Here is a 22524-nt window from a genome sequence, read left to right as displayed (position 1 = left end):
TTTATTTGCGGAAGTTGAAATAGTTGGAAAGAAGCTATAAAACAAACGGCCGTTTTCTAAAGAGAAAACGCCCACCAGGTGTGTAGCGCCTGCGGCGGTATGCCAGCATGCACACGGATAAAGATGTTTGTCATACTCGAAGCGAGTGGGTGAAGTCCCCTGGAACTTTTTGTGTTCTCGTTGGAGTGACTGGGAGTGTAGCTGCTCTCAAACTTCCTATTTTGGTCTCTGAACTTCTTCGTCTACCCGGGGTGAGCTTTAAAAACAAAACAAAAAACGTCATTCCCACGCACGCCTGTTCCCTGGAGCACTTGGGCGAGGATATACTGTATTGAAGCTGTTAATGTGAACTAGTGAGTTCATATAATTACTGCTAATTACTACTACAATATTACTTCATACTCTGTAGTAATTAAAATGAACAATTTTAAACAAATAAGATCTTTTATAACACTTGGGGCTGCTAGAATGTTTCTACAGTCAATGATTTTATCACGCGTTGAACATTGCATTACATGCTGGCAAATGGCAGCTGTCAGTACATGCAGTAACAGAATCCCTATCCAAATAAATCGTTAATGGTCTTTGCCAGAAAACCAGTGTCATTCCATGTTTGTAACATTTTCTAAAAAGTACTATACATTGAGCCTTGATCATTTTAAAATTGTTTAGGGCTGCAGCTATTGATTATTTTAGTAGTCGATTAATCGATAAACTAGTTAGTTTGAGTAATCAAGTAATCGGATAAGGAACATAAATAATAAAAATACCTGCGCTGAGCTTGAAACGGTATAAATTTTGTTTTAAAATGAAGATCTATGTACAACAAAAGAACAATTGGCTAACTTACATAACAAAAGTCCGCTAGCTGAAATGCTATAAAACGCCAACTTTTTTTTTTTTTTACAATGTTCTGAACAAATGGTTCAGACATGTATTCCCACAAAAAACGGCTAACTATACCTATAAACTACTTTACGAATGCATTAAAAAAAACATTAGCTCAAACAAAAACTGAGCTTATGTTGGTCTTAACAGGGAGCAGCTGGATTCAGCCACGTGAAATGAGGCAGACTAGAGGGCATTGTATCCACCCAAATCAATAAAACTAAATGCAAACACATTCAAAACAAACCATTACAACACCATCCTAAATAAAAGAATACTCGAAGCAGCAAAATTTAATTCCAATCTTTTTTTCTAATCGAATACTCAAATTAATCGATTAATCGTTGAAGCACTAAAATTGTGAGAACGGCTTGTCTAATGTACAAGGTGTTACATGGACCCACCTCCCATGTCGCACTTTAAAAAAAATAAAAAATAAAAATGGACTCAGGGCCTCCTCTGTGAGGTCCCAATCAGAAAAACAGCCTTCGGTTACAATTCTTTCTCTCTTTAAAGGCCAGTAAAATCTGGAATAGTTTACCACTCGCCACCAGGGAGTGTCCCACAATACAAACCTTCAAAACTCAGCTCAAGCAGTGGTTGACAGTCAGTGTTGTTTTCGTCAACGATTAATATAACTAAAATATTTTGTCGATGAACAATTTTTTCATGATGATGACGAGATAATAACGAGCTACAAACGTGTCTTCGGAGACTAAAATATAACGAAACAAATTCCGTTTTTTGTATGACGAGACGAAAACGTGCCATTGTTTTCATCACATGTTCACTATGTGTGACATTTTAATGTGTAGTTAGCCTGCATCGTAGCAGTGTCTGGTTGTGTCACTCATGGGACGTGCTGTGTCCCCCCCAACACACCAGTGCAATCTTCAGTCTGCCCCATTGCGTGTTATGAAACGCACACGGTAAGATTTGTTTTCTTATCTTGGCAAGAGAGAATATGCAATGTTACTTTAACCTTTAAAGGTCTGTGCTGAGTGATGATCACACACTAAATGTAGCGTTAGCATAGCATTCCTGTTATGCTAATGGCATTAGCATTGGGCTAATGCTAACGGCATTAGCATTAGGCTAATGCCAACGGCGAGCATCCTCTTAAACTCTCAACTTTTTTTTTTTTTTTTTTTTTTTTTTTTTTACATACAGTTTGTGGCGTCAGGTGGTATAATTAATCGAAAATAATGTTTTCCTGCTGAGTGTGTATTATCACCAAGTTGTGATATATTGATGCTTGAAGCTACAATATGTGCTTGTCTGTCAATGTTCATTCGAAATAGTTGGAAACCTTTATTTAATTTTACAGACAAAAAAAAAAAACACTGAGTAAACATCGACTAAAAACTAGACGAAATTATTCTGAGTTTTCGTCAACAAAAACTAGACGAAGACAAACACATTTTGAAATGATGATTAAAATATGTCTAAGACTAGTAAGTATTACTGTCCAAAAGACTAAGAGTAACGTATTGTACTGTGCCGTTTTATTGTAATCTTTTGTTCGTTTTTGTCTTTTTGTGTCTTTGTGTTACCTGCCAAGGAACTGCGGCTATAAATCAGCATTGTTGCTACAATTTCGTGTATTTACATCTTTTGCATGTGTCTAATAGATGTTCATCAATGTGCACTGTCTCTATTAAATAAATAAATAAATAAAACAGTTCAGGGATGAAGAGGTCTCATCACCAGCATGGCAGCACAAAGCAGGCCATATTAATTGTGAAAAAACAATGTTATTGAAGACCTGTGGTGTGGGGGCAGCGATGAAAATTGTGCTTTACCTCAAAGGCACTTTAACTCAGTGGCTGCCATTTTGCTGCCATCTTTTTTCAGTCCAAATGGATTAGATGTCTTGTGCGATCACTGGCGCTAAAACATGAGCATTCACCGCCATTCCTTCTATTTCAAATGAATTGGGCATCTGTTGATGTCAATGGCAGGCAATGAGTTTTTTTTTTTTTTTTTTTTTTTAATTAATTTCAGGTGGATGTAAGAGTGGTCACCACTGTGCATGCTGGGCATTTCTATAACCCCGAAGAGGTGTCAGTGAAAATTTACAGTGACAAAGATGAATGGGAGGTAAGTGTTTGTATTAAGATGAAAGTTGTTCTGAGATTTGTGGTTCATATCTTGGCTAAAGTCCTCCTGTGGGGAGTTTGCCTGTTGAAAAGTATAAATCAAGTCATATCTGGGTGTGACTGTGAATGGTTATTTGTCTATTAATGTCCTGTGACTAAGTGGTAAAAAGTTCAAGGTGTAACCAGCATCCTCACCTCTCTTCCAAAGTCGAATGGGATAGGTTTTTTGTGAAACTAAAGACAAGACCATTATTAGATCAAGTAGGTTCACGTATGAAATTTTAGGTAAAGGCCTGCCTTTAATGAGTACTTTAATTTCATCCGCCAGAAGGTGAAACCAACGGAAGGCGGGGTTAAGTCTGTGGTTCCATGTGTTTGTTTGTCTGTATGATTTTGTTCAAGATACAGATAAAAGGATTGTTATGAAACTTGCAGGATATGTTTGTAAAATGAAATGGAATTAGATTACATTTTGAGTAATGAGGTATTAAACACAAAGGTCAGAAAAAGACTCGCGATAATTTGGAAACAGAATAGCATATTTAACTCAGTTTTGCAGGGTAGTTGATATTAGGGATGTCCCGATCCAGGTTTTTGCACTTCCGATCCGATACCGATATTGTTTTGCACTTCCGATCCGATACCGATACTGGCCGATACCGATACCGGCCTATCTGAGCATGTATTAAAGTTTATAAAGTTATTTAGCCTCCTTACTTAGTTGTCAGACTCATGTTGAAAAGGGTTTTAGTACTCTTGATAACAACTAGCCAGCTGAATTAGGTGAGTTAGAATAACACACAATGGTTGGTAACAAGAAACTGACATGTTTATTCAGTGACAAACACAAAACATTATAAATAACAAACAGAAATGGCATAGTCAGTCAGTAAAACGTGCAAATAATATTGTAAACTGTCAGTGGAAAATCCCACAAACCCCCCAAGCTATTAGATGCTTTTAATGTTTCGTGCATTAGTTACAATAATTGTATAAAAAGCCTCTCAGGTTTAAATAAACGACTATTTCAGTATCAAGTTAACATTTTAAAACAGTAAATGAAATACTCAAGTCCCCATTCTGTATCAGCAGGTTTAAACTACATTCAATTAATTTAATTTTGCGAATCAACTGTTAAAGTTGTTAAAATTGCTCCTGTTATTCCATAATTTCCCTTCTGTCTACTTTTGACATGTGAAAGTTTTAAAACTGTTTTGAAGCTAGATTCAAGTCAAGATTTTGCCGATTTAGGAGTATTTTAGATAAAAAGTTAATTAGGTTCGCTTGGAAGGTTCACTACAACAGCCTACAAGGGAAGTCTCCTGCTTTAAGATGGCGGCTGTTTACTAACGCACGTAGTTTTCAATGCATGTGTTGCTAACTGCGTCGAGTCTGTCATTTTGCATCTAGTTCTATATACATATGATATCTATTAGACAAGCATGATGTTTACTCTCGGGACGCAACGGCATTGCGTCCCGAAGACCGCGCTGTGTATTAGTTTCGCTTTACTTGACATATTTCAATAATCGGAATTTGGATGTTTGTGAATTGTTCTCGAATCTTCCACGGCCGAATCGCTGAAGGATGTAATGACGTCTGGGCATGTTGTACCGTGGTTCTAATGCTGCGTTCCAGAAAAGTGGGATGTCGGACTTTTCCGACCTCCGACTAGGAAAATATCATTGGAACGCCACTCGAACTGGGAGGTGCAAGTCGCGAAGTCGGAGAAAAAATAACTACCCCGACTTCCAAGTTGTTTCAATCTGACGTCACTGGACAAAATGGCGCTCAAGAAAACGTATTGAATGATAACACAATAATGAAGTAAATCAAGTTTATTTGAGACGCCATGTATTTTTTCTCATACAGTGAATTTGTTGCGCTATGTTTTTATATTGACGATCAGCAAAGGATGTAACTAAAAAAAGGTAGTTTACAGTGTGGGCAATAACGCAGCCGTCGTTTGTCCTCTACTATTTGACCGCTTATAGGAAGTCAGGTTCGCTGGCGGTCAAAATGTCTTTGGATGGCCAAAATAAAACACACCTCGTCGCGATCAGCCATCTTTGTTGTTTACATTTGCTTGGAACGCTTTGAGGTCGGAACTGGTACCATCCGAGTGGGATAAATCCGACTTCCCACTTCTCTGGAATGCAGCATAAAAGTGTTGGATGGTGTGTCTTTACTCACGAGAGATAATGGCTCATCATCCAGAATGAATTCTTCGGCAATGACTCTTGTTATTCCCTGGGCTTTGGGACTGTTGATTGCCAGTTTGTCACGCATAGCAAAAGTTTCTGCCAGTGTTAGTTGCGTAGGACCCTTCTTTTTGTCTTCGGTTTTCTTAACATACTCCTTATATTGTTTGTGGTGGTATGTCGCTAAATGCTTGATTAGGTTGGTTGTATTAAAACTTCTTACAGCTTTACCACCACGCTTGACTTTATTGTGGCATATGTAGCACTCTGCCTCTTCGTCTTTGTCGTCCTTTAAGGTGAAATGATCCCACACAGCTGACATTTTAACCGATAAAGTCTCTCGGTAAATTGGGAGACGGTAATGGAGTGTGTTGAAGGAGTGCCGTAAAATGCGGACCGGATTTTAGGGAAACCGAAGCAAAAACTGGAATGGATTATGTATATCGGTGCGCTGGAAAACCCGGACCGGATTTTCAAAAAACCTGGATCGAAAGTCTGGATTGGAATTTTTCCATGTCGGCCGATCCGATACCGATGCGCATTTTTTGCCCATATCGGCGTCCGATCCGATCCAAATATCGGATCGGGACATCTCTAGTTGATATGCTGAGAAGAAAAAAGAGTGATGACATTTTGTGGCATGAGGATAAAAGTAGAGTGCCTGCTCTACTAAATATGGCCAATATGGCTTTGAATTTGGATGCTTAGGTCTGCTCTCCGAGTGCGCAGTTAGTTTTTCAATAGGCCTTCAACTCGTAGGCAGGTAGGCAGCAATACCGCCACCTTTCCTACAGTATTACAACAATTATCTTACTGTGAGCTTGAAGCGGAAGTTCTGAATTTTTGACATTAGGCTTAATATTCGAGTTAGCAGGGGTTTAATTAGTTAGTGGAGTTGATTTTAAAAAATTCCTTGCAGTTTGTAAGTTATTTGATAGTTTCAGGGCTCCGGAGTGAGTAAGTTCGCGCGAGTCAATGGGACCAATTTAGCATGCCAATAAAAAACAATACAGATCTATAAACAGATCCAACATAGCCAAATAAATTCAAAACGCAGATCACTGTTCCAAAACACCCATGCGGCCAAAACTATGTCACAAAAAAACTGCGGTAATTCATTTAATTCTGCAGGACTATTTTTTTTTTTTTTGTTAGATAGACAGGACTTCGTCGGCCAATCGTGCTCATGCTGCATTCGAGGAAAGTTGGAAGTCTGACATCTCCCGCTCGGAGGGTACAAGTTACAAGTACAAGTTAGACCTCAAAGAGTTCCAAGCGAATGTAAACAGCAAAGAAGCTCATCGCGACAAGTTGTTTTTTATTTTGGCCATCAAAAGACACTTTGACCTCCAGCAAACCTGCCTTCTCGTAAGTGTTAAAATAGTGGAGGCGTTCCAATCAATGCTATTTGTCCAGATCTCAGGTTGGAAACTCTGACATCCCACCTTCCTCGAATGCAGCATCAGTCTGCTGAGTTAACTGACAGCCGGCAACATGGTGAAATGTGCATTTAGAGGCTTTGGAAACAGACAGAAGAAATGGGCAAAGAAAAGTTTCCACAAATTCCCAATGAAGAACGAGTAACAACATAAACTGGTTACTTCCTGCTGGCTATGACATAAAAAATCAGCAGTGAAAAAAAAACCAATGTGATATCACTCTGTCCTGCTCCTCTGCAGAGCTTCTGGATTACAAATGTTGTTTGTCATACTGCAGATATTGACATGCAGTGGTAAAGTTTAATAACTTTACCCTAAAAACAAGCCAACACTATTGATTGCATGGGTCATCGATGATTTTCATGTGTGCATATGTTGTTTTTTATTGGCATGCTAAGTCGGCCTAATTGACTCGCGCTAGCTTAGCCACTCTGCAGCCCTGAAACTAACAAATAACTCACAAACTAACCAGAATTTGTTGGAATCAATTTCACCGACTAATTAAAGCCTCGCTAACTTGAAGATTAAGCCTGATGTTAAATGTTCTGACCTTCCCCATTAATACCATGATATCAAACAGTGAGATCGGATGTAATTCATTGTAATTACATGACTAATTTACAGTTTTATGTTTAATTTTCAATATTATTTATCGTGACCATTTTTGTTTACAGCTTTTTGATATTTATGGATTCAAACCTAAAAATGGACACAACAAATAGAGTCTTTCGCGCTTCACTTTACTGTAAGTCATGTCCGTGAATTCAATTTTTGTTCCAGATGTGGAGTCAAAGATCTGATCCAGTGCTACATATTGAGCTCAGACGCTGGGCCGACCTACTTGTCATTGCCCCCTTAGATGCAAACACACTTGGAAAGATCTCTTGTGGCATCTGTGACAATCTCCTGGTAAGAATACTAAATGTTCAAATGTGTTTTTTGTGAGACGTGAAGTTGAAATAAATGAGTTTATCATTGACAGACATGTGTGGTGAGAGCCTGGGATACCAGTCGCCCTCTCCTCTTCTGCCCTGCTATGAACACTGCCATGTGGCAGCATCCCATCACAGCCCAGCAAGTACAAAGGCTGAAAGAGTTTGGCTATGTGGAAATCCCCTGCATTGCAAAGAAGCTCGTTTGCGGAGACATAGGTGTGCAGAGCCTATTAAAATCAAAAGATATTGAAGAAGACCTACGGTATTATGGAAAATTACCTTCCATTTTTTTCCCCAAGCTGTTTGGTTTGGCTGAATGTATGCCAGAAACATGTTGCTGGGGAACAAGAGAGTTTCATATGCTACCTGTGTCGTATTTTGTATTTGTCAGTCAGACCAGAAGAGTCAACAGTTTCATATAATGAGCTGCAACCAACAATTATTTCAATAATTCATTACACTGGTCTACAAAATTTTGGAAAATATCTGCTTCAGACAAAAAATCTTACTTGCTGTGGTGACATGGATTAGAAAATAAAGGATTTTAGTGCTTGTTGACTAAAGTATTCAAGATATTTAATGTTAAAGTTTGATTACAAAGATACATTGGTGTAATTATATAATAAGTTTTACAAGTTGTTACATTTGAAATAAGATGGATATATGCGTATATGTATTTACGTATATATATATATATATATATATATATATATATATATATATATATATATATATACTACTGGACTGTCTCAGGAAATTAGAATACACAATATTCTAATTTTTTGAGACAGTCCTGTGTATATATACAGGACTGTCTCAGGAAATTAGAATACACAATATTCTAATTTCCTGACTGTCTCAGGGGCAATGACAATATTCTAATTTCCTGACTGTCTCAGGAAATTAGAATATTGTGTATTCTAATTTCCTGAGACAGTCCTGTATATATACACAGGACTGTCTCAAAAAATTAGAATATTGTGTATTCTAATTTCCTGAGACAGTCCAGTATATATATATATATATATATATATATATATATATATATATATATATACACATACAGTGGGGAGAACAAGTATTTGATACACTGGCAATGGGAAAACCCATTGGCAGTGTATCAAATACTTGTTCTCCCCACTGTATGTGTGTGTGTGTGCCACCGCTTATGAAATGTGGCTATATTAATGTATTTCGTCCACTTCTAAAACACCAGAATTTATGCAAAACATTGAAGACTGCCAGTTGTGTCAAAGCTCTTGCCTACACAATTCTGAAATGGTAGACAATTTTGAAAAAGTTTCTGTTTACCAAGAAATAAAATTTACATTTCAATCAATACCCATTGTCGCCTAAATTGCTATTTTAACATTTCGGCCAGATACTGTAACTCAAAAACTCTAGTCAATTGACTCTTTTGGCTTTGTTTTTATTTTTTTTAGTGGCCCAAATTTAGTAATGTCTCACTACTTTTATCCAGGAAGCATTTTGCTTGTAGACCCATGTTATCTGTCAATCATTGTATTTTAGATTATTTAAAGACTATTTTTTTACCCTTATTTATTTATTTATTTTTTCGTGGAAATTTCCATCCCTTTATTAATTAAAACAGGTGTTTTTTCCCTCAAATAGGCAGTGCTGAAAATGTACAAAAATGTGAATTTTAATGATTACTGTCAGAATGTGAATATTTACTCTGCAAATTGATTTACAATGTTCGACCCTAAACATTAGGTCAGTTGCCAGTGCTCTGTGGCATCAGATTTAAAACAAATAAACAAAAAAAGTAATAATGTAGAACAACAAACAGGCCAGTAACGACATTAAAGTTTGAACTATACAGGATTCTTAATGATGATCATCTGAAAAGTAATAAATATACCAATAGACAGACACAAAGTGCTCAGTTACGTTGTTTTTTATAATTTAAAAAAAAAAAAAAAAAAAGACATTTTGAATCATTATAAAAGTACACATTATGTCCCTTTGTTTCTTGTAATTGTTGATGTCTTCTAGGCAAAGGCGCCATGGCAGAAGTGTCGACTATCATCAATGTTATCAAGCAGTGCCTTCAACAAACCAGTGAGTCATCTCCACCAACATGAACGGCAGGCAGCACTTTTATCCTTTTACTGATATCGTGTCATTGACAGAAGCATGACCTCTGTTTCTTGTTTTATTTGACAACGTTGAGGGTTTTTTTTGTTTTTAGTTGCCTGGCCCCAAAATAATGTAAAAATTCATCCCCTTAGGCTAGTGGTTCTTAACCTGGGTTCGATCAAACCCCAGGGGTTCGGTGAGTAAGCCTAAGGGGTTCGGTGAAGGTAAAGAAATGCAGAGCCCTATTTTCGTACACTGATTAAATCTAGGCAAAGTGGCATTTTAAACTAGGTTTTGGACTGGTTTGCTCCTAATTTACAGGCTTAATCTATTTCTTTTGGCTGCTAGTCCTGATCTGGAATTTTGATCGATCTAATCTGACTGATCTGGAAGTTTGACTCGCACTTGGTATGAAGGAACACAACAGACCAATGAACAGCGTGATTTCAAAAGTTTATAAAACATGCTGTCAAATTGAGAAGAATTTTGAATGGTAATTGGTTAAATTATTAGCTTGCTAGCCTAGATATACTGTATCAGTTTTTAATTTAAATAACTGCTTTATTACATATTTTTGAAGGGTTCGGTGAATCCACATGTGAAACTTGTGGGGCTCGGTACCTCTGGCAAGTTTAAGAACCACTGGCTTCGGCTCTGTTCGCTTACCATTACAAGGTCGTGGGCAACGTGAAGCCTTTCCTAACTAATTAGGTCTAGCTATGTAGTACACACTAAATTGGTGGCCAGCCTATAAGGCACATTTATACAATCGGGCACAATTAAGGCACACCTTGAATAAAAAATACGTAGCCAAACATGCATGTTTTCAGAATCACAATTTCCGGATGAAAGGCACAAAAGTAAAGGGAAGACACGTAAATTTCAAGGTGGTCTTCCTCTGCTATCAGTTGGCCATAACTCATCCTTGACTCCCTTACTCTCCGTCATGCTGGCGTACAAAGTTGCTTTGTTGATTTACCATGTGAAGGAAGCCCGGTGCATACCAAAGCGCTCCAGATCCACAGTCAAGTTGCCGCCCTGAATAAAATGCATACAAATATTCTTTGAACATAAGTCCAGTACTGCTCAAACCTTTCTAATTGATGAATTTAAAAAAAAAAAAAAAAAAAACCATTCTACTGGCCCGTCCCTGGTCAAATACAGTGATCCCTCGTTTTTCGCGGTTAATGGGGACCAGAACCCGCGATGACAAGTGAAAACCCGCGAAGTCATATAAGACATGTAAGACTTTTTTTCTTCAAAGTATAATTAAGAAAAAACAAAAAACTTCATCGTTAACTTTAATAAGCAACTCCAGTACACTGCCTGACCATCAAAGAGCAGGGGGAGGGAGGAAGGGAGAGTGGCTCGGGACAGCTCATCTGTATTTATTTTTTAATTTTAAAAAAATGTGAAGTAGCGAGGAATTACTGTAGATCAGACATCTTTTGCCATCAAATGGTAGTGAATTAGTTAAATGTGTAAAACTGATTGATTCTGGGCTCATCATTGTAAAAAAAAATAAATAAATAAAAATGTTTCATTAAAAAATCTAGAACCATATTTACCAGGCATGTTTGGGCCATTTATACTGTATGGACATCCCCAAATAATATTAATTCTGAAATCTTTTGTTTTACCTAGTCACATAGTGGCTTTCTAGCGCTGTTGTTGTTGAAAAGGCTTGAGGTACTTTACGGGTCAAAACAAGTTTTTGTATTGATATTTATGCATCTCAATGTCTCATTGTACTTTGAAATCAATGCATAGAACAAAATATATCATGGCATAAATAAACCAAAATGTACTCTAGAGTAGTAAAGTTGCCAGATTTGGCGGAAAGCAGAACATGTATCTGGCTTCTTTCAAAAATTAAAATCAAATATTTTTCAGAACCTTCCACCTTTGTTACGCAAGTTTTCATTCATATCTGTCACGCCATATTGTTTTTTCTTCATCTGGTAATTACAGCATAGCTTTATTCATGTTTTGGTTAAAGCTAACCTTGCATGGAATCCCAGTTTTCTTTCCCATTGTTTCGTGCATACAATGGATTAAAATGAGTTTGTGACCTGGTTGAATTGTGACTTATGACTGGCAGTCAGCCATATATTAATGAAATTTCAGTTTCCAAAGGCATGTAAAAATGATTGTCCTTTTCTATCTTTTATTGCCAGAAAAAAAAGCCAAGATAACAATCTTGGCTTTTTTCTGGCAATTTTGAACGGAAACCTGATCTAATGACATCAAATGTTATGAAAAAAGTCTACACAAAAAAAATAATGCTAGGTCATCTTTCAAGGTACCAACCACTGTCGACTCATACCAGAGGGTACTTCATTGCGCTCAAAAAAGTGTGGGTTCCATTTTTGTTAAGGGTGCCTGCAACCAGCAAAACAGCCCCAGGGCGTCAGGCTACTTACAATCAAATATTTCCCATGTTTGACAGTTAATGTCACACCCTGGGGAAGCATCCTTTTGCCTACGCAACAAATGACAAAAATCCTACTTCAGGAACTGAAAGTCTATTGGTGACTTTTTTTGCCCTAGCAAGTCTCTCATGATGTTAATAACAGCATTTTTTTTTTCTGCAACTCCACCTATCATATCCCAACTCAAATTTAATTTCACAGATGAAACGGATTCTTACTATGATCACTAAACTTAAGTTGAAGGTTTTGCACACCCATTGCGCAGCTTTGGACTGAAACCTGTCTTCTGAGTCTATTGTGGCTTCTGTCAAGTGTCCCCAAATTTCTGAATACATTTTCATGGTGAAGCATTGAAATGTGTAAAAGCAATGCATTGCATGCATTAACATTTAGATTTTTTAAAAGTGTTTTGATGGTCTGGGCTTTGTTTGCCTTGTTTTTTCCTTTTTTTAAATGCAAAACACTACTTTCTGCAGAACAATACAGTTCAAGCAAAGACTGCGAGTATTGTCATTTATCAAAGTCAAGCATGTCTTTTAGTTTTGGTGTTAAATAGTTGGATCTCCGCTCAGGCTTTTACTGTTCATCTAATGTTGGTGAATGATCTGATGAACATTTTCAGATGACAAATGTCTTCCAAGACCACCAGAACATTCCAGCAGTGATTGATTCAATGCCATGGGAACATTTAAATAATGCTCACGAGGAAACAGTAGCACTTTGTGTTACATATCTACTGTTATGTAGACAGTGGGGGATGGAAGTAATAGAGATAAGTTGGGACACATGTATGAATTGGTAACACACTTGGAATGTTGGATCAACCTCTATTGCTGGAGAACAGCTTTGAGTTAAGTCATTTCTTGATGTACATTTTAATTTTGGGGTAACGCTTATGTTTTGTTAGTTTTTTTGGTTAAGTAGAAAAAAAAAAAGAGAGAGAGAGAAAGGTCTTTTCATCTGATTTCAGAAAAGTGACATGAAAAATTATGCATCACACAGACATTGTTTTATAGACAATTTTATGTCAGCATCCATCCTTATTTAACACCCCGCATATTTGGAGCCGATTCCCACACACTACTGTTTTTGTGAGTATCAGACCATTAGCAACATTTAGTTTGCTATGCTCCTGATAACTGAAAAGAAAATTCTTCTCCGTGTGATGAAACAATTATCTTGAGGCATTTTTTTTTTCTTTTTGCTTGTCCAAACAAGAACATGTTCTTTATACTCGAAGAAAATTTCTTGACATGCTGTAATGAAAGTCAATGTTTTTGTTTATCTAGCCACTCACAACAAGTTTTATTTTATAACAGACAATGCCTAAAGGGCTACAATCATGTGATACAAATATTTAAGTGAATCAGTGGAAACAGGACAACTTAACTCCTTGGCCGCCATTGACGTCAATATAATGTTCAATCCATTTAAAATCTGAGGGCTGACTGAATGAACATGTTTTTGTACATTGATGGCAATAGTACATTCGAGTCAGTTTGGACATCTGTGTGTTTGGTTTGGACTTCAGTGTGTTCAGTTTGGACTTGATTCATTTTTCTCGTCTGAATCGATATGTCAGGGTTGTCTTGTTCTAATGCCATTTAATTGTTTATTTGATTCACAATGTCTTGTAATTCGTACGGTATGTCAAGATTAGATTAATCTTTTTCAATCAGGAAAAAAAAATCATAAAGGCAAATCAGACAAAAAAAATATGAATTGCCCAGCGACTTCATCTACCATAAAACTGAACTGTGTCCTAGCTGCTCTCGGAAGGGGGATAAGGTCTGTTTCGTCTCATGTGTGGATTCATTGCTGAAAATTAAGAAATACATACTGTATGAGCAAGAAAATGTAAAAATCATTATTAAATATAAATAAAAAATCATAACAATGATGAATTAATAAAAGGGTAAGTAAACATTTTAAAAGATGATTAATTAAATTCAAATATAAATAATTAAGGATGAAATCCTAAGACAGTTACCCAAGAATCATACTTTTTGCAACAATTTATTTATTTTTTTTTTAAATTATTTTTTAAATTATTAGTTTTTATGCAATGGAAAACTTTATTGTCATTAACAAACAGGACAAGCACAGTGTACGACGCTATTTCGATCGATGAACCTGCATTGGCCCGCCGCAACCCTGCTGCGCTTCTCTCGTGCTGTCTCCTTTGGCAGATACAGTACATCAGAGCATAAGTCACATGGTTTCAGACATTTCGGTCCCCAATATATATGTATTTTACATTTCATTCTTATTAAAAAGAATGTGTTGTCAAATTAATCGCGTTAACGGGCGGTAATTAATTGTTTTCATTAATCACGTTAAAACATTTGACGCATTTAATGCATGCGCGGAATGACCCGCTCGTGCATTGCCTCAAGCAGATTACAATGACGCCGTTTTTTGCACATTGAGAGCTAAGAGGCAGAGAAAGCCGAGTGGACACAGGCGTTCATTGGACCGCGCCGTTTATTGGCATAATCTTCGGCAACTCCTTCACAACAAACATAAGTATCATTTAGTGAAAGCACAACAAAAATAATATTCCTACTATTCCTAATATTCAACAAATACACTGGATGGCAGTATTTAGTCACAATATACAAACTATCAGAGGTCTCGTACGTTGTGAAGCCAGCACTCATATGACCGTGAAGTTCAATGGATAGACCAGTAAACAGGGAACTACGGCGTCACTCATTGGCTTGATTTCTAAGTAATTTAATTCTCGCTATTGACACCTTGTGGTGTATTTCAATCACTACCTCACGTAGTTAAAGACACTTTGGAAGACCAGCAGGGAACCCATGTGACGTCACCGCTCGGCGACGTCAACAATGGCGAGCTACTAGTTTATTTTTTGATTTAAAATTTTACAAATTTTATTAAAACAAAAACATTAAGAGGGGTTTTAATCTAAAATTACTATAACTTGGGCTAACATTTATCTTTTAAGAACTACAAGTCTTTCTATCTGTGTATCCCTTTAACAAAAAGAATGTTAATAATGTTAACGCCATCTTGTGGATTTATTGTTATAATAAACAAATACAGTACTTAGGTACAGTATGTTGAATGTATACAGTATATCCGTCTTGTGTCTTATCTTTCCATTCCGACAATAATTTACAGAAAAATATGGCATATTTTAGAGATGGTTTGAATTGCGATTAATTACGATTAATTAGTTTTTAAGCTGTGATTAACTTGATTAAAAATTTTAATCGTTTGACAGTCCTACAAATAATATATTATACAGTACAGGCCAAAAGTTTGGACACACCTCATTCAATGCAACACAAATGAATGAATTTTTCGTCGCCTGTACGGCTTTGGGTGCGAGGGGAGCGTCCCTTATTTCTATTTCTGAAAGGTGGCAACCCTACTTTTGAAACAGATCTCAAATTACTGCAGCATTTCTTTCAGTAAAAGGCAATAAAAGTATAGACGAACTGAACTGACCAGGGATTGTTGCTCCGGTCCAGCCCTCTTCTTCTGGATGACAGTCCTGCTGTTGAAGCCTCAAACTCTTTGTGTTCGTTCACATGTTCTGTCTTCAAATGTTTTATCAGGTTCGAGGTATTGAAACTGACCGATTTAACTCCACCTCTCGAAACTTTCAGGTCGCAAATCTTTCGTGCAGCCATTGTACTCGACAGGGATTATGAACTGAAATATATCCAGACCGCTGACATTTTCTTCTCGTAGTTTGTTTTTCCTGCATATGAAAAAGCTGCCCTGGCATTGGTTAAGAGTGCCTATTGGCCCGCTCTCATTGGTCTGGAGCAGGCCAATATCGAAAGCTGATGGCATGAAAAGTGATCACGTGTCATCACACAACAGAGAGGGTAGTGAGCGTCAGAAGCAAAAAAGGCTGTGGTCAAGTGTTATAGTAAGGGACCGGTAAATGGTATCGGCGCCCTCTTTGTTTGTACTCGCCGATACCACCATTTCAGGCCGGATCAGCCCCCCTCTGCCGATACTGGTATCGGTGCATCTTTAGTCATAATAACTTTTGTTCAAATTGCAACTCTCCCTTTAACTCATTGGCTGCTATTGACATCCAATCCATTGAACTTGGTGGGCAGAGAGTAATCATATATATATATTCGCTATATAGTTTACATTTTTATCAGAGTGCTTTTCGGATATCTGGAACTGACCCCACATTTTGCAGTTTTTTCCTTCATTATATTTGCTACATTGTTACCCATGTCAATATTTTGCTCATGATCAGATGTGTTGTCTGATGCAACTCGAACACTATCTGGGCTCATGTGTTCTTATGGGGATTATGCAGCACCTTTTCAACACACGTGATATCCTGAGAGAGTACCTGCTATTCTTTTAGTGCGTCACACAAGATTCTTTTAACTGATTCCATCCACACAGTGTAAACAGTTTGCATATATATTATTTGTCCGTTGTGCAAAATTTTTCAAAGTTCAACATGCACATTTAAATAACTTGTTGAAAAAAAATTCCTGCACTACAACAAAATCCAGTACAAGAACATCATTTTAATTTGGTTGTAGTTTTGGCTGCAGAATAGCTATATTCTGTGTACACGAATAAAGGGAGGGTTGTACTTTGGATCACTTTTCTATGCCAAAGTAAAATGAAACATGCCCTTTTGCTGTTTAATGATTCACTCACATTGACGGGGGGAAAGGGAATAGTTCAAAGGAGAATTGACCCTCTCTGGGAGATCTTTGTCGGAAGCCATGAAGCTCTAGGGTTCAATTTCAGGTGTGTTGGACAAAAATATCCATGTCGCACTGCTGCCCGATGATTCTTTGTGTTGCTTGTCCTTGAGCTCTATTACCATGGTAACGGGAAGTGCGTGGTTACTCCAATGGGAGCCCTGTCGTCTTCTCCTCAGTCGTCACCCCATCCCCCTTCTCCTCGATGAGCAGTGTTTCACCTGTAAAGCCACGGGGACTAGTGGGAGCCAAGGACGTGCTGAGACTAAATCGTGGAGGTCCATTGGGGGCTCATAAATGAAAGTCCAACTCGCAGATGAAGATGAGCCCGAATGATGCAAGTGCTGCGCCATGTGAGCTCATTCTGGAGGTAAATAAACATGAGAGGTAGAATATCTGATCATAATATGCATTAAAACGTTTAACAGTCCAATAAGACAGTTTCAAATGTTTGATATTCATATTTTTGTCCACTATAAATAGTGTGGTTTCCACAGGTACTCCTGAGTTCTTATGCAGTAAGATTTCCCAAAAAGAATGGCTAAGCCTGGTTGGACTGGCTCCTTTGAGTACAACAGACCAAGGATAACAGTGGTTTCAGCCAAGGGCGTAGGTTTGCATAGGGACGGTAAGGACATAATACCACCAACTTTTCAGGATCCTCTAATTGTCCCCACCAAAGCAAGGGCGTAGGTTTGGTCTCAACATTGGTCGTGACGGTATAATAGCATAACCTGCATGTACACTTTTTGCTTGGGACGGGACATTAATAAGACCAACCAGAATGGGTGAACGGGGGTAAGGGCTACATTTCTCACAAATATAAACCTAATTGATAGGCTAAATGATCAATGCAAAACTAATCTGTATTGACTTATACTAACTTTCATGTGTATTGTTTAGCAGATACACCGTTCGATTCAAACCTTTGTTTTCAAAAACTACTTAAAAAAAAAACAACTTAAAAAAAACATTTTGAAAACTTCCAGAATAAGTGTCTGGATTTTATTAGCAAATTTAAAGTGCAGTATTTGAACATATATTAACTACTTCTTACCTTGAATATGATTAATGTATAATTATCTGAAAAATGTACGCATGGGCTGCAAATAAAAATATTTTAAAATAAACAATGTAGAACATGAATATATTTTAAATAAATGCAAGTCATCAGCCAATCAAACGTGCATTTGAGGGGAAAAAACTAGACCGGCACATTCAGCAAGTGAAAAGAGGTACCATGATATGGAGAATCAAAGCTGCCAAAATTAAAAATAAATAAAAGTGAAAATAACACACTTAATAATGATGGGGTGAATTCTATCCTTACAGCATTTGGGAAGACAAAATTAAACAAAAGTATCTATATAACTGAACTCATTATTATATGCAAATAAGGTTGCTTAAAAGTTGGTGGGGATAATTTTAGCACCCTGAAAAGTTGGTAGTGTTATGTCCCTACCGTCTCTATGTAAACCTTCATTCTTGCTTTTAAGCAACCTTATTTGCATTATATAATGACTTCAGTGATATAGGTCATTTAGAATGTCTTCCCATATGTTGTAAGGATAGATTTGACCTTCCCATTATTAAATGAATTATTTTCATTATGTTCGGTCCTTACATTTACCCTTTTTTACTTGCTGAATGTGCCGGTCCATTTTTTTCCCCAAATGCACATTTGATTGGCTGGTGGCTTACATTTATTCAAAATGTATTCATTTATTCTCAACATTATTTATTTACATATACATTTTCATTTCTAGCCTCAGCAGACATTTTTTTCAGATAATCACACATTAATCCAAGGGCGTAGGTTTGGTCTCAACATTGGTAGGGACGATATAACAGCATAACCTGCATGTACACTTTTTGCTAGGGACGGTACATTAAAAAGACCAAACAAATTGGGTGAACGGGGGTCAGGGCTACATCTCTCACGAAAATGAACCTAATTAATTTAAAGGCTAAATGAACAATGCAAAATAAATCTGTATTGATTTATACTAAATTTCATAGGTATTGGTACAGGTGATACTCCATTTGATTCAAACCTTTGTTTTCAAAAACTATTAAAGATTTTGACAGCTTCCAGAATAAATGTCTGGATTTTATTAGCAAATTTAAATTACAATATCTGAACATATATTAACATACACAATAAATACAAACGTTCATAATCTCAACTATCCAAGAATGCAAAAAAATATATACATTTATCTTAAGACCACTCAACATTGTCTAAATAAATATATTAAATGTAACTGCAAAAACATATTAGTCAGGGAATAACAAAAATAAAAAAGGAACCTTCTTACATGTAAAACACTACTGCTTTTGTCAACAAGCACAGTCAAACTCAACAAAAAATGAACGCTCCTTTGGGCTGCTTTAAGAACACATAAATAAGAATTGGGGTGAAGAGGGTAAACTCACTACATTTCTCACAGTTTAATTAATTTTATAGTAGAAAACACATACAGGTAGACACTTCTCTCAGCAGCTTCCTATTCGAGTTTTGCAGGTTAGCAAATTCACAAAATTTAAAGTTATTCTATCTCTGATACATGTTTAACTTTCAGTAAAAAAAAAAAAAGATAGGGGTGTGTTCCCCACCTCAACAACATTGACGTCTTTTTACATTACTTAGAGTGGATGCTGGCCGGATAAAAAACCAAAACCTTCTAATATCCCTCCCCTTCGAAGTAGGCGGAGGAGGCGGCATGTTGTCGATATGTTGCATTTCTGTCGGGGCTTTTAGTGCGTGTGTTGGGTGGTGGAGGGGTCAAGTCATCAGCCAATCAAACGTGCGTTTGAGGGGAGGGAAATGGACTGGCACATTCAGCAAGTAAAAAGGGGTAAATGTAAGTCTGAACATAATGAAAATAATTCACTTAATAATTGTATAATAATGGTCAGTTCTATCCTTACAACATATATTGGTAATTTACATTGTCTTCCCATAATTGAAGTTATTATGTATTGCAAATAAGGTTGCTTTAAAGCTGTTGGGGACAATTTAAGCATCCTGAAAAGTTAGTAGTGTTATGTCCCTACCATCCCTATGCAGAGCTACACCCTTGTGTAAAACAGAAGTCGCGAGCAGAAATGCGGAATTACCTCGGAAACTTGTCCATAAGGCACATTGGATTATAAGGCGCACTGTTGGCTTTTGAGAAAATTGAGGGCTTTCAGGTGCGCCTTATAGTGTGGAAAATACGGTAATTGTGAAGGTTCATTATGTATTTGTAGTAGGGCTGTCAAAATTATCGCGTTAACAGGCGGTAATTATTTTTTTAAATTAATCACGTTAAAATATTCGACACAATTAATGCACATGCCCCGCTCAGATTAAAATGACAGCAGTGTAATATCCGCTTGTTACTTGTTTTTTGGTGTTTGGCGCCCTCTGCTGGCGCTTCGGCCCAAATGATTTTATAGGTTTCAGCACAATGAGCGAGCATGGTGTAATTATTGACATCAACAATGGCGAGCTACTAGTTTATTTTTTTATTGAAAATTAAAAAAAAAAAAATGAATAAATGAAAATATTAAGAGGGGTTTTAATATAAAATTTCTATAACTTGTACTAACATTTATCTTTTAGGAACAACAAGTCTTCTAATTTCTTCAAAACTTCTAATATCCCTCCTCTCTGAAGGGAGCGGAGGAGGCGGCATGTTGTCGTTATGTTGTATTTCTCTCGGCGCTTTTAGTGTGTGTGTTGGGCGGTGGAGGGGTCAAGTCATCAGCCAATCAAACGTGCATTGGGGGGGGGGGGTGGACTGGCACATTCAGCAAGTAAAAGAGGTAAATGTAAGTCTGAACATAATGAAAATAACTGACTTAATAATGGTATAATAATGGTCAATTCTATCCTTACAACATATATGGGTAATTTAGATTGTCTTCCCATAACTGAAGTTATTATGTATTGCAAATAAGGTTGCTTTAAAGTTTGTGGGGACAATTTGAGCATCCTGAAAAGTTGGTAGTGTTATGTCCTTACCGTCCCTATGCAAAGCTATGTCCATGCATTAATCATAGTCGAGGTAAAAAGTTTTCATTTTTTGTTGTGTTTATCTGTGCTTGTGGACCATTTTAATGTATTTTTGTTGTACCCTGACTAAGATGTTTTTTAAATTATATTTATTTAGACAGACAATGTTGAGTGGTCTTAAGACAATTGTTTATTTTTTGCACTCCTGGATAGTTAAGAGATTATTAACAAGTGTATTAATGTATAAACATGATTTATGTTAAAATATTACAATTTAACTGTCTTAATAAAATCCATATATTTATTCTGGAAGTTTTGAAAACATTTCTTTTATAGCTTTTAAAAACAAAGGTTTGAATCAAACTTTGTATTGCCTGAACCAATACACGTGAAAGTTAGTACAACTCAATAGATATTTATTTTGCATTGATCATTTAGCCTACCAATTCATTAGGTTCATATTTGTCAGAAATGTAGCCCTGGAAATTTTGAAAACATTTCTTTCGTAGCTTTTGAAAACAAAGGTTTGAATCAAACGGTGTATTGCCTGAACCAATACACGTGAAAGTTAGTACAAGTCAATAGAGATTTATTTTGCATTGATCATTTAGCCTACCAATTAATTAGGTTCATATTTGTCAGAAATGTAGCCCTGACCCCCGTTCACCCAATCTGTTTGGTTTTATGAATGTCCCGGCCCCAGCAAAAAGTGTACATGCAGGTTATGCTGTTGTATCGTCCCTACCAATGTTGACACCAAACCTACACCCTTGGTTTCAGCTAAAATGGTCTTTTATTTATTTATTTTTTTATGCTTTTAAAATTACAGTAAAAAAATATAACATTCTCCTATTTGCAGGAATTTTAAGTTGATCTTCTAGTCAAAAATATCAATAGTACAGTTTACAATTTCAACGGCATCACTTTCACTGAAACACCACTTAACTCATTTGCTATCATGACGGATCCAATTGAACTATAAGATGAGGAAAAAAGTAGTTCAATTCCATGAACTCCATTAATAAAAGACAAACTCCACTGAGTCCCTCAGCTCATTAAACATTCAAAATGTTTTTAGACATGTGTTTCACACATTATTTGCTAATTGAAACCATCAGGGACCTTGTAAAGTCATCAACACACAATCAAAACTTTGTGTAAATGACTGCAACATAAATCATAAGATCTGGACAAAACACAGTGAAGATTACCTTATTAGATTGAAAACTTCACCTCTGTTTCTTTATCTGAATCTAGCATTCAACAGTCAAGAACGTGAGTACAGAATTATGAGCATAAATACTATGTTTCCATGTACTGTGGCTGGACACTACCCCAAAGAAGTGGTTTGTTTTGTGCTTTCTTCGGTGATAAGTAAACACCTTACAAAGAAGGCACTCTACCTTTACAATGGTGCCATTGGAGTGTTTGGAAAATGAAATGTACTCTCATGCAGGAAACAATGGTTTGATTAACATAAAAGTACAAACCAAAGTGGAAAGTAAACAGAGTGCCATCTCAAAGTGCAATTTTTGAAGTTTTTGTAAATGGAACCATACCTGCTCTGAACTAGGGCTGCAGCTATCGATTATTTTAGTAGTCGATTAATCGATGAACCACTTAGTTCGAATAATTGAGTAATCGGATAAGGAACATGAAAAGTTAAAATGCCTAAACTGAGCCTCAAACGGTATAAAAATTAAATAAATGAG

General features: G+C 36.7%; 1 protein-coding gene across 2 annotated transcripts; it reads left to right on the top strand.

The window, feature by feature from the left end:
* Window positions 1-4: 4 nt before the first annotated feature.
* On the top strand, window positions 5-20546 carry ppcdc (phosphopantothenoylcysteine decarboxylase). 2 transcript variants are annotated; one of them, XM_057835720.1, is made up of 6 exons: window positions 5-251; window positions 2893-2988; window positions 7408-7536; window positions 7610-7778; window positions 9579-17182; window positions 17310-20546. In XM_057835720.1, exons 1-5 carry the CDS (start codon window positions 108-110, stop codon window positions 9665-9667), a joined length of 627 nt encoding a protein of 208 aa, XP_057691703.1. In that variant the 5' UTR covers window positions 5-107; the 3' UTR covers window positions 9668-17182; window positions 17310-20546. The 2 variants fall into 2 exon arrangements, with proteins under 2 accessions (XP_057691703.1, XP_057691704.1); XM_057835721.1 differs by lacking the exon at window positions 5-251 and adding an exon at window positions 276-1817.
* Window positions 20547-22524: the final 1978 nt, after the last annotated feature.

The sequence above is a fragment of the Corythoichthys intestinalis genome, chromosome 5 (assembly GCF_030265065.1).
Source record: "Corythoichthys intestinalis isolate RoL2023-P3 chromosome 5, ASM3026506v1, whole genome shotgun sequence".
Taxonomy (NCBI): domain Eukaryota; kingdom Metazoa; phylum Chordata; class Actinopteri; order Syngnathiformes; family Syngnathidae; genus Corythoichthys; species Corythoichthys intestinalis.
Note: the sequence above shows the minus strand (reverse complement) of the source record. Positions and strands in the feature narration are given on the sequence as shown.